We start from the raw sequence: 11,750 nt of genomic DNA on the forward strand, positions 1-11,750 counted from the left end.
AAGGAAAGGAAAGGAAAGGAAAGGAAAGGAAAGGAAAGGAAAGGAAAGGAAAGGAAAGGAAAATGCCAGAGACTGAGTAGTGTGCAGAAGGAGCATTTGCTGCCCTTGGCTTCTCCTTTCAATTCCCCACTAGCTTCATAAGTGTGGACAAGTTCTCTCGGTTTTTTTACTGATAAAATGGGGGGTGGGGTTGGACAAGAGCACTTGCAGAGTGGCAGAGTGAGAGGTCAAGTAGAATCACCCGATCTCAAGATCCTTAGCTTAATTACATCTGCAAAATCTTTTGTTTTCTTTTTTCCCCCCAGATAACATTCACAGGTTTCAGGGATTAGGATGCAGACGTATTTGGGGGACCATTACCACAACATCTGAAAATCAATTAATATAACCCTCCATATTAGTAGAACTCAAGAACAAGCACCACACGATGCTCTCAACAGACATAGAAAAAGCAAACAATAAAGTGCAACATTCTTTCATGGTGAACATACTCATCAAACGAAGGCTACAAGGGAACTTACTTCATCAGCCTGTTGAAGGGTCACTTTAACATATTAAATGACGAAAGATGAAATGCTTTCCCCCTAAGATGAGGAACAGGACAAAGATGGCTGCTCTCACCACTTCTCTTCAACAGTGTGTGAAGGTTCTAGCCAGGAAAGTTAGGAAAAGGAATAAAAGACATTCACATTGGAAAGGAGGAAGTAAAACTATCTCTTTTCTCAGATGACATGGTCTTGTGTATAGAAAATCCTAGGTAACCGACCAAAAAACTCTTAGAACTAAAAACCCAGGGTACAAGGAGGCAAGATAGAAGATCAGTACACAAAAGTCCGTTGTGTTTCCATACTCTAGCAATGAATAATTTGAAAATGAAACTAAGAAATTAGTTCCGTTTAAAAGCGTAAAAAAATACCTAGTACGAGATGTATCAAGACGTACAACGGAAAACTGAAATCATCAGAGGGAATTAAAGAAGACCTAAGTAAATGGAAAGACATATGGTCATGAATTGGAAGGCTTGAACAGTGTTAAAATGACAATATTCTCCCCTGTTGATCTAGACATTCAATGTAACGGTCATCAAAATCTCAGCTGATGAAAATGCTTTAAAATTAGGTAGAGGTGATGGTGGCACAACTTTGGGAATATTCCCCAAACCACTGAATTGTGCACTTGAAAAGGATGAATTTTAGGGGTGCCTGGCTGGCTCAGTCTGCAGAACATGTGACTCTTGATCTCAGGGTTGTGAGTTTGAGCCCATGTTGGGTGGAGAGATCATTAAAAAAAATAATAAGCTTTTAAAAAAAGGATGTTTTTATGTTGTAGAAAAAATGAGAGTTTGGGCTCCTACATCTTGTTCACAAATGAACAGTTTCTGCCTTTGGTGCTCGGTCCTCTGTGAGTTGTGTGAGTGGTTTTCCTCTTCTCCAGGTTTCACATTCCATATTTGGGTTGTGCACAGTGCTGTGTGGCCCAGTGCCCAAGTCTGGCCTGTCTCAGCAAAGCTGTTAGCTCTGGTTCTGCAGCACCCCGAAAGGGGTTAGGTACCAGAAGCCCCCCGTGGCACCTGGTAGGGGTGATGGTGGCCCTCTGTTAGAACACAGAGCTGGTGCTCGCTTCGGCAGCATATATACTAAAATAAGACACCGAGCTGGTGGCTCGGTCCTGGCGGCTGTGTCGGGTCCTCCAGGATGGAAGGTACCAGCCCCTGAGCGTGGGCTTTGGCCTTCCACCCCTGCAAGACTCAGTTGATCTCTCAAAAGCTTCCCTGACGTCCGGTGGCGGGATGGCGGGGCACTGGGCGCAGGGGAAGGGTGGACGCTTTGAGATGACAGTGGCCTACTGTGTGGCACGAGGCTGGGCAGCGGGTTGGCTGGCGGCCAGATGGCAGGTTGATCTGAGCAGCTGGGAGGGCAGGCCCTCCAGATGGCGACTGCTGGACCGATGGCCCAGGTGAGATGTAGCACCTGGGCTCGCCTGATTCTCCGGGCACAGCTCATCATATTGCCGCAGCGCTGGGCAGAGGCCTCACAGCTGGGTGCTTTGGGGGCCAGGGGTGCCCTGGACAGTCACCAGTGCCAAGTTCTCTTCCTGGCGCTGCTTTCTCCACCGCAGGAATCCGTTTCTTTCTGAAGGCTGTGTTGACCAGAGGGAACCACAGAAATTGCTCCCGACACTTAGCCTTACTGGTTAAAAAATTTTAAAGTCTGTGGTTAGCAAACTTTTAATTGCAAAGCGAAGGTAACCAAAAACTAAAAGCTGCAGAGTTTCTTTAATTTTTTTTTTAACCTTTATTTATCTTTGAGATAGAGAGAGACAGAGCATGAACGGGGGAGGGGCAGAGAGAGGGAGGGAGACACAGAATCCAAAGCAGGCTCCAGGCTCTGAGCCATCAGCCCAGAGCCCGACGTGGGGCTCGAACTCACGGACGGCGAGATCGTGACCTGAGTTGAAGTCGGACGCTTAACCGACTGAGCCACCCAGGCGCCCCAAAGCTGCAGAGTTTCAAATCAAACAACAACTTTCATTGTGGGGGTCTGGAGAGAAAATTTAGAGATGAGAAATGGAGCTCACCTTTGTGGCAGGAAAAGTCGGTCAAACAGAATAGCTTGGTTCGTGCTGAGAAAGCACTGGTAATAGGGGCAGTTTGTTCACTTGACAGATACGGTTTTTATTCTGAATTGCTTGAGAGGGTGGACTCTGGAGCCAGACCACTTGGGTTTGAGATGCCATCTGCTTCATCTCTCTGTGCCTCTTGCTCACCTGTAAAATGGAGACAATAATACGCCCACCTTATAGGGCTGTTGGCAGGGGCGGGGAGGGGGCGGGGGCTGTCAAATGATGTGTAAAGCATTGTGCCTGGTAATGCTCAATGACTGTTGGCTACTTTATTTTTGTGATCACGCCCTGCTGTGTGGGCTTGGTAATGGCTGGGGGAGTGAGGGTTGCTGCAGCACTCTGTAGGCTCAGTAGCGCCCCCCCCCCCCCCCCTGCCGCCCTCACCCCCAGTCCAGGCAACATCTGTGCATGAGTTAATTGCACTTGTGCACTAGGGCTAATCTGGGCCTTGCCAACGTCCCTTTCATCTGAGCCAGTTGCCCCTCAGCAATCTTGGGGTCACAGACTTTACAGTTGAACCCAAGAAAGTGGTAGAGCCCAGTACCTTCCGCCAGTCACCGCCCTCGGGCTCACCAGGCTCTCAGAGGCTGACCCAGGTTCACCCTGCTTTCTAGAGCTGTGGGAACAGGACACGAGGGAGACCCACAGACTGCCCGTTGCCTGGCCAGCAGCTTGGATGTACCTTAATTCGCTGTCCCGGTCTCTGGTTATTGAGTATTGACGTGTCAAGATTGTACAGACCCTGGAGCCAAATGGCCTGGCTTTTAGATTCTGCTATGTGGCTGCTTAGCGTGTGAAGCCCTGGACCTATTTTACCTCAGTTTTCCAATTTAAAGTGCAGGTAAGAACGATACCTCTAAGGTTCTGCTCAAACACAGGATGGAGTGCTGCAATTGAATCGGCCATTTAGGACATTAAAGTGCCATATACTGTCACAGAGAGGGACGTTGTGAGCCTGGATGATCATGTCAGTTCTGAGCATCAAAACCTGAACGGAAAGGAGGTTGATCCCAGGATCTGCTCTTGGCCTTGAACATGTCTAGGATGTCATTGTAAGCTTACCTGGCTGATCTTTGCTTTTTATGAAAAGGGAGGAAGTGAAATAACATTCAGATTGAGGTTTCCAGCTATGGTGGCTTCTGCTAGATGCAGGTGTTTCACTGTGCGTGTATAATTACGTGTGGGACAGAAGGGGGCTCGGGTCTCAGAGGTGGTTGGATTGTGTAAATGATGAGAATGGTCGGGACTGTTGGCACTGCATTGAGACTTGGAAGGTTGGGATTTGGTGTCTAGGCTCTCCCTTCGCTGTGTGACTCTGGGCAGCTCACCCCACCCTTCTGATCCTCTGTGTCCTCATCTCTGAAACACTGCTTGTCCCTCCCTGCCTGCCTGGAGGGCAGTTGGGAGGCCTGACTACAGAAGCTCTTAGGAACTCTACTGGGCTGGACAGAAAGGGATGGAGGGCTGGCAGGGTTATTTCTTTGTTCTGGGCTGTGTGTCTGGGGGTATGTTTAGTGGTCACGGGAGCTGCCGTATTTCTGATCATTTTTCTTACTGCAGGTCATTTCATGGGCAACAATACAGTGCTTGATGTCTTGCGGCGCGAAGGCTATGAGGTAGAACACGCCCCCGCTGGACGACCCATCGACAAGTAACCTTCCTGTGCTTCTATCCTGGTTGGGGAGCAGCTGGCAGAGCCGAGACCCCCACGGGGCTGACCCGGCACGAGGGCGGGCTCTACCCTGAGGGGCTCCAGAGGCCCCCAGCACGGCTATTACCACCTTCCCTGCCTGGCCGCTAAATGGACACTTGGCACCCGGCTCCGCTGGCATCCTGTTGTGGCTGGGGCTGTGTCAGACATGGGTTGGCTGGGCGGGCGGGCACTTCGGGCAACAGAGGCCATTCTGGCTTTTTTCCTCAGTGGCCTTGGGACAGAGAAGGAGAAGGGAAGATTACCCCATGGTCCTGGGGGCTCCAGGAGGGGTCATTGGGCTTAATGCTTAGTGCCTTTCCAGTGGGCATTTGGGAAGTTTCAGGGAGGCAGATGGTGGAATCAGTCATAACACAGGGTCAGAGGGGCTAGAAGCGCAGGGCGTGGCCGTGAGACCCTTCTCGGGACAGGAGCAAAGCCCTTTCTCTTTCCCTGGGCTGTTCCTCCCCCCGGGTCTGTTTCTCATTTTGATGGCTCTGTGGACCCCTCCCTTCCCTCCGAACTAGTCAGCTTGGGCCACTGTAACAAAATGCCACAGACTGGGCACTCGAACAGCAGAAATTTATTTTCTTACAGTTCCGGAGGCCAGAAGTCCAAAATCAAGGTGTCGGTAGGTTTGATTTCCCTTGAGGTCTCCCTTCGGCTTGCACGTAGCCTCCCTCTCCCTGTCCTCACGTGGCCTCCCTCTGTGTGCACACAATCCTAGTGTCTCTGTGTGTTTACATTTCCTCTCATAAGGATATTAGTCAGATTGGACCAGGCCCGCCCTGACGACCTCATTTTATCTTAATAACCTCTTTAGAGGCCCTGCCTATGAATGCAGTCACATTCTGAGGAACTGGCTATGGAGGCTCCAACATAGGAATTCAGCCCCTAACACACGCCTTTCCTCGCCCCGCTCCCTCCCGACCGCGCTCACCAGCGCCCCCTCCTGGCAGGGATCCTAGCGGTAGTGAGGAGAAGGCCCATCCTTTCTACTGAGGGGTAGAGAGGGGGGTCAGCTGTGGTGTCAGCTTGACGGCTGCCTTTCCCCAGGTGCCCTCTTTCTCTTCAGAAGGCCCGCCTTCAGCTCATGTTGTTTCAAGCTAGGGCCTCTCCCCAGCCCCTCACCCCAGAGGGTCCTCCCTAGTGGTCCAGTTTCCACCCGGGAGCCAGGATTCTCCCAGTCTGCCTCCTAGTGGACAATCGTGGGTACGTCCTGGGCTGTCTTACCCCCACCTCTCACGCCCTACGTCCAGTGCGTCAATAATAATGGTTCTTCAAATAGTACTTCTACTCTCTAAAAGCCCTTACCTGAGACTTCTCATTTCTCACCTCCATCACACCTCTAGCTTCCTCTCCTCTTGGGTTTGCTCCTCTCCTTTTTCATGGCTCTCATCCTCTGGTCCATTCTTCGCTCTCTGTGGGACTAAATCTTGCAAGTGCCCCTTCCTCAGAAGCCTTCGGTGCTTTCTGACTCTTCTCTTCCAAAGTCCAGTTTCTTCCTGCTGGTGTCTTGGCGCCCAGACCCCAGCACAGGTGTGCTTCCTGCATCAGAAAACCTTCTATCTGGGTCGCTGCCGTCCACCTCCCCCGACAGCAAAAATCCTGCCCCTCCTTCAGCTCTGCTCACTGCCCAGGTCTTGATCCTTCTCTCTCTCCTGTTCTCCTTCAGCCCTGGAGGGAGAATCCAGCCCTTAGTGGTTCTCTGCCTGTTTCGGGGGGACCGTGTTCTTCTGGAAAGTGGGTGCTTTATCCCTTCTCAGCCCCCGCCCCAGGCTGACTGGGCTGGTATTTGGCACACAGTCCTTGCGGGTGCTGGAGAGGACCCTTCCTGGAGTGTGCGTGTGCATGCGTGTATGCGTGTGGATGCGCACGTATGTGCACAGGCATGTATATGTGTGTACATGCATGCGCGCATGTGTGCACATACATGCATGTGTGCGTGCACGTGTGTTGATGGTTATGCTCAGGCTTCCTACTTCTGTCTCTAGCCCTAATACCTGCCTGTGGGAGGAAGTGAGGTCAGGAATCAGTATTTTAAAAATCTCTCTGTGATTCTGGTGCACGGTGAGGGCTGAGAACAGTGCTGACATTCAGCTGGGCTGCTCACATTCCCAGGGGAGGAAAGAACATTTATTGACTGACTGTCAGGTGGCAGCCAGGTTCACACAGACTGTCAGTTAATCCTCAAAGCCAGCCTGTGGGGTGGTTGTTTCTTCTCCTTTACTGATGGAGAAACTGAAAGATCACACAGCTAATCAGAGCCAGGGTACAGCTCAGGCTCCTCCGCCCACACATGCCTTCTCTTTCTGCCCTTTCTTCTTCCACGTTTTACTTCCTGGATCCTTTGTCTTTGTTCGTGCAGCTTCCTCGGCCAGACATTCATCCCCCATCCCCGCCCCTAACTCTATCAGAATCTGTGAGATCCAGCACAAACGCCCCATGTTCTTCTCTGCTCCGGCCCGGGGCCACCCCCTTGCATGATCCCCAGGGGTTTGGTGTGTGCTCTGCAGTAGCTATCCTGGCGTCTGGCACACAGTATGTGCTCCATTAGGATAGTGTCTATGAGTTTTTAGCGGTGAGCCGTGCTCCAGGGGACGCCACGAGGGAGCATGAAGTCTGGAACGGAGCTCCGGTTAGGGAGAAGAAGGGGTGAGGGGATAAGGGCCCAGAGTGGGGGAAACGACCGCACTGAAGGTGTTGGCAAGGGCCAGTGCAGTGGCTGTGGAGACACCTGCTTCCTTCTTCCCTTCCTTGGCAGCTGTGTAATAATCCCTGAGGGATGATACGGGGACTTGGATCTTGGGCGGGCTGTGTGGGTGGGGGCAGGAGGCCTTCTAACTGGTGACCTAGCTCACTCTAGGCCTGCCAGCCCCTCGGGTCTTGGGGTGGCCCAGTTAGGTGGACAGTGAGGGGAGGGCTACCGGCAGCCATTACCCTCCTGTATTCAACAGGCTGGAATACACAGGCAAGGCCCTGGCTGTGAAACTGCGCTTCCCTGGGCAGCAAAAAGGAGGGGACAGGGGTCCTGCTGGGCTGATCCCAAGTGTGTTTACCCAGTTCCCCAATCCCACACCTCTTCCCAGGATAACGGATGCTGTATTAGGGTTTTGTGGATTTTTTTTTTCCTGCCACAACAAATTATAAACTGTGCCCTCAAGAACTTATTTTACGGTTCTGTAGATCAGAAGTTTGACACAGGTCTCAATGGGCTGAAATCAAGGCGTTAATGGGGCCGTATTCTCCTCTAGGGCTTCTAGGGGAGAACCTGTTTACTTGTCTTTTCCAGATTACAGAGGTTGCTCACCTTTCTTGGTTTGTGACCCCTCCTTCCATCTTCCAAGTGACTGCATTTCCCCGAAGTTCTTCTGTAGTCACATCTCCCACTGGCCACAGAAAGTTTTCGGGCTTTAAGCACCCATGTGATTAGATTGGGTCCACCCAGGTAGCCTGGGGTAATCTCCCATCTCAAGGTCCTATATCACACCCACAAAATCCCTTTTATCAGGAAAGGTAACAAACAATAGTATTCACAGGTTCCAGGGATTAGGACATTGACATTTCTGAGGGTCAGTATTCTGCCCACCACAGCAGAATAATACCAATGAGGATCTGGTGAATGTCCATTTGGCTTCACAGTGGGGTGCTCCAGGGTCCTGGTCAGCCTTGCTGGGCTACATACACTTGCACTCATCCCCAGACAGTGGGACTGGTAGAAAGGGGCATCCACATGGAATGCATCCTGGGTGCTCAGCCCTGTGTGAAGCATGGTGCATGGGTAGTTTTAATCCTCGCAGCAACCAGGTGAGACAGATCAACTTTATAGAAGCAGAAGAGGCTCAGAAAGTATAATTATCTTGTTCTAGTTTCCAGTCCTGGGCTCCTTCCTGGATACCACATGTCCTTCTGTGGGTGTGTGCCCAGGAGACAGGCCATGTCAACCAGGGTGTTTCTTTCTCGTAGACTTCCACAAAGTGAGTAGATTGTGTGAAATGCTGGCAGGGGACTAGCAATCTCTCAAGCACAACAAGGGCCCCATATTGTGGCCAAAATGACCATGGACTTAGGTTTCATAAGTAACTAGAGGTTTCACTAAACTTTGGGAATTCAGATGGACTGAAACAGGATAACCTAGAACCTCAACCTGGGATGGGATGCTTAGGCTAGCCCAGAAGCTCTGGGGTGAATTAGGCTGTATTCAACAGCTGGGATTTTCTGTACCTGGCAGAGAAGCAGCCACCTCTACTGCCCTAGGTCCCTTAAGCCCATGAGCATTTGTCTGCATAGTGACACTACTCTATATTCTCCATATTTCCTATGGTGAAAATAAGTTAGCTTCATAAACTGAAAAAAAAAAATCTTGGTGTATATTATTTGAAAATGGCACTGAATCCTTGTTGGGACCTAGGGCAAGGAAATTTATTTCCCTGGTCCTCAGTTTCCTTAATTATAAAGTGGGTGTTATGAATCTGCAGGACATCTCAGCTGTGAAGTATGAGAAGGATAAAAATCAGGAGAAGGAAAATTAATTTCTTCTGGATTAACGACCCCCCCCCCCCCCCGAGTAATTAACTAATTAACTTGGTTCTCAAGCTCTGGCCTCCCCCACCTGCAGTAACTGAGCTGAGATCTTGTGTCTCTTGTGAGTTGAACAGAACCAAAGCTGTGATTTGCCCCTACTGTAAGGATCCACTGCTTGAAGCCATAAGAGCTGAGCCCTAGTGAATTTGAGTCCATGCTCTTTGCAGCAGACTTTTTTGAATGCCTACGGTGTACCAGGGCCTGCTGGGTTATATGGAGGTCAAAGATGACATAGATATAATCTCTGCTGGGGCAGAGGGCCTGGGCATGGGGGCTGCCTGACCATCTGATCCTGAATCCTCTAGGAGGCCACTGGAATCTTAGCCTTAGGTGGAGCACTTTCCCCTCTCTAGGCTCCAGTTTCTTTGTTGGTATAATAAAGAGATTCATCTAAGTGGTGTCACACTTATGTGTCAGGCATCGTGTTGGGCTCTGGACACAGTGATGAATATGGCAGGTCCTGTCCTCCAGGGGCCTTTTCACTGTGACTGTATGTTGCAGGGGTTCCCAGACTCAGGTTCAGAACAGGGGCCTTTCTTTGCCGCTTGAGGAATTCCCTTCTTTCACCTTTTTTGCCCAACCTGAGTCTTTCCCATGTTCATTTTCTATCTCTTATACCTCCTGCCTTCCTCACACAGGGCCATGAATATTAATTGACATCTCAGGTTGTGTCAGATTGTGGGTCAGAATTGAGCCCTGCTTCTGACAGGTGGGCTGTTTATCAAGGCTGAATCAGGGCAGAACAACGGAGTTCTTATATATGCTGGTCTGCTGCACCCACATGTCAAAGATGCACATAACACAGGCACTGCTTCCTTTCCTCAGGTGGATGGGAGCCTCCGGGCCCTGCCTGCCTAAGTCAGGAGACAATAGGATTGACCTCTAGTGGCTGGATTCTTCTCTTACTGCCCCCTCCTCAACCCCAACTAAACTCTTGACAAAAGTCCTGTTGTAGCAAGAAATTGGGTCCTTCTCATGGCTTATTTCCTCACTGGAAGATATTTTTTGGGAGCAGGGTGGAGGGGCGGGAGAGGGGGGAAGGCTAGAGTCACATTGAGTGGAAAACTAGAAGCAAGTTTCAGTTTCTCATCAGTTGTGAAAAACATGTTGCCTTTGGGAAAGATGGTTTATGGTAGGACCTGGGTTAAGGTGGTTAGAAGCCAGCCCTGTGAACACTAGCAGTCATTCATGTGGGGGGTTGGGGCTGCCACAGTCTTTTTCTGAGAAGAGCCCTTACCAGGGTAAAGGAGGGGTTAACATGGTTAAGGGTTACTTCAATTGTTCTAAGTAAATGGCATTTAAACTTTTTTTTTTTTAATGTCACTTTCAATGCTGTAATCTTCAGTGACTTTCTACATAGCTGTGACCCCTTGTTAGGGAAGGGCAGTAATTATATGCAATTAAAAAGAAATCTTCTATTTCCTCCCCAGGGCTGGGGGATTTGGAATGACTACTGCAACAGTATGTGAGGGAAAAATTAAGGCATCAAAGTGATCAATTCTGGAGGTGGCTTGGAGGACGCTCCCTAGCCAGCTTGAACTTTCACATTATCCTCCCCCCCCTCCCCCGTTCTACGTCCCTGAGCCCTGAGAGCTGTGTGACCGTCCTTCAAATCCATCTTCCCTCCACCCCTGTTCACAGGGAGACGAGTAGAAGTCCCTTGTCGGGACCCGCCTCCTCTGCCATCTTTGTTCCGGAAGTGCCTGCCTCAGAAGCGCGGGTACCGGAAGCTGGGTCTGCCGTTCGCTCGCTGTGGCCTCCCCACGTGTCCCTGCCTGGAAGTGCCCCCCTGGGAGGCGGAGCGGAGCGGAAGTTTCGGAAGAAACGGAGGCGGCAGCGGCCACAGCGAAAGCAGCGGCTTCGGCAGTTCAGCGATCTGTGGGTCCGACTGGAGGAGAGGTGAGGCGGTGATTGGGGCCGGGTCGGCCGGCCAGGAGCCCATCCCCGGCATCCATCCGCCCCACCCGGAGTCCCGGTGGGGAGCAGCCCAGGACTATCCCTCACCCTGCTTGAGAAGGGGAGGTTCAAGGCTCTGGTGGGGATGAGCAACCCCCTTGTGGACCAGCCTTTGCTGTTGCTTAGAGCCTTGGGCACTGAGATGAACCCAGTAATTAAAGGCAGTTGCTTCAAGCCAGAGTAAGGGCTTTGTTATCTTTGTTTATCTTTGTTAAAGGAGGAATGGGGGTGGTGGTGGTGGGCATGCATGGGTGTGCATTGATTTGCGAGCCCTTTCTCCACTGCAGCTTCGGGAAGATTTCATAGTTTTGCAGAGCTGGAAGCAACAGGGAACAGGCTTGTTCAGCCCCCACATTTTACAGAGAGCGTGGTGACCACAGAATGCACTCTCGGAAGGTGCTTAGGAGGTGGATCAGAGGTGGATGGAGGAGTCAAAGGTGGTGACTCAGCCTGGTCTGCAGGGCATAAGGCTTCTGGAAGAACTACACCAGAGAGGCCTGGGATCCAGGATCCAGTTCAGTGTAGCACAAATGTATTGAGTTCCTCCTGGGTGCCTGCTGTTGTGTCGGGTGCTGTGGCTTTGAAGTACACCAGACGGGCATTATCTCTCTGCCTTCATGGAGTTTGCATTCTAGGGAGGAAGCCCAATTTTGATATCTGCAAAGGGTGCTATGGAAATGTGCTTGTGTATGTGTTGGAAGTTACTATTTAGGGTTGGGGGAGTAGTCAGGAAAGGCCTCCCTGAGTGAAGGTACCTTTTGGCTGATGCTGAGTAGAAGGCTGACAAAGTGAAGCCCAATGACCAGAACTTTTGAGTCTGGATCAGGAGATTCAGGGATCCAGTACCTGCATAGGTGCTTGATAATAAATGTTGAATAGATAAATAGCTGAGCAAGGA

General features: G+C 50.8%; 1 protein-coding gene across 8 annotated transcripts in view; it reads left to right on the forward strand.

The window, feature by feature from the left end:
- Positions 1-11,750, forward strand: part of TRABD2A (TraB domain containing 2A) — an 82,459-nt gene that overhangs the window by 68,904 nt on the left and 1,805 nt on the right. For 5 of the 8 annotated variants that reach the window (XM_040458362.1, XM_040458363.1, XM_040458364.1 and 2 more), the window contains 2 exons: positions 4,183-4,273; positions 10,538-10,795. In XM_040458362.1, the coding sequence (XP_040314296.1) occupies positions 4,183-4,273; positions 10,538-10,795 (349 nt within the window). The other 3 variants (XM_040458366.1, XM_040458367.1, XM_040458365.1) reach the window with 3 other exon arrangements.

Source organism: Herpailurus yagouaroundi, unplaced genomic scaffold (assembly GCF_014898765.1).
Source record: "Herpailurus yagouaroundi ecotype Mexico unplaced genomic scaffold, PumYag 221, whole genome shotgun sequence".
In the NCBI taxonomy this organism is placed as follows: Eukaryota; Metazoa; Chordata; class Mammalia; order Carnivora; family Felidae; genus Herpailurus; species Herpailurus yagouaroundi.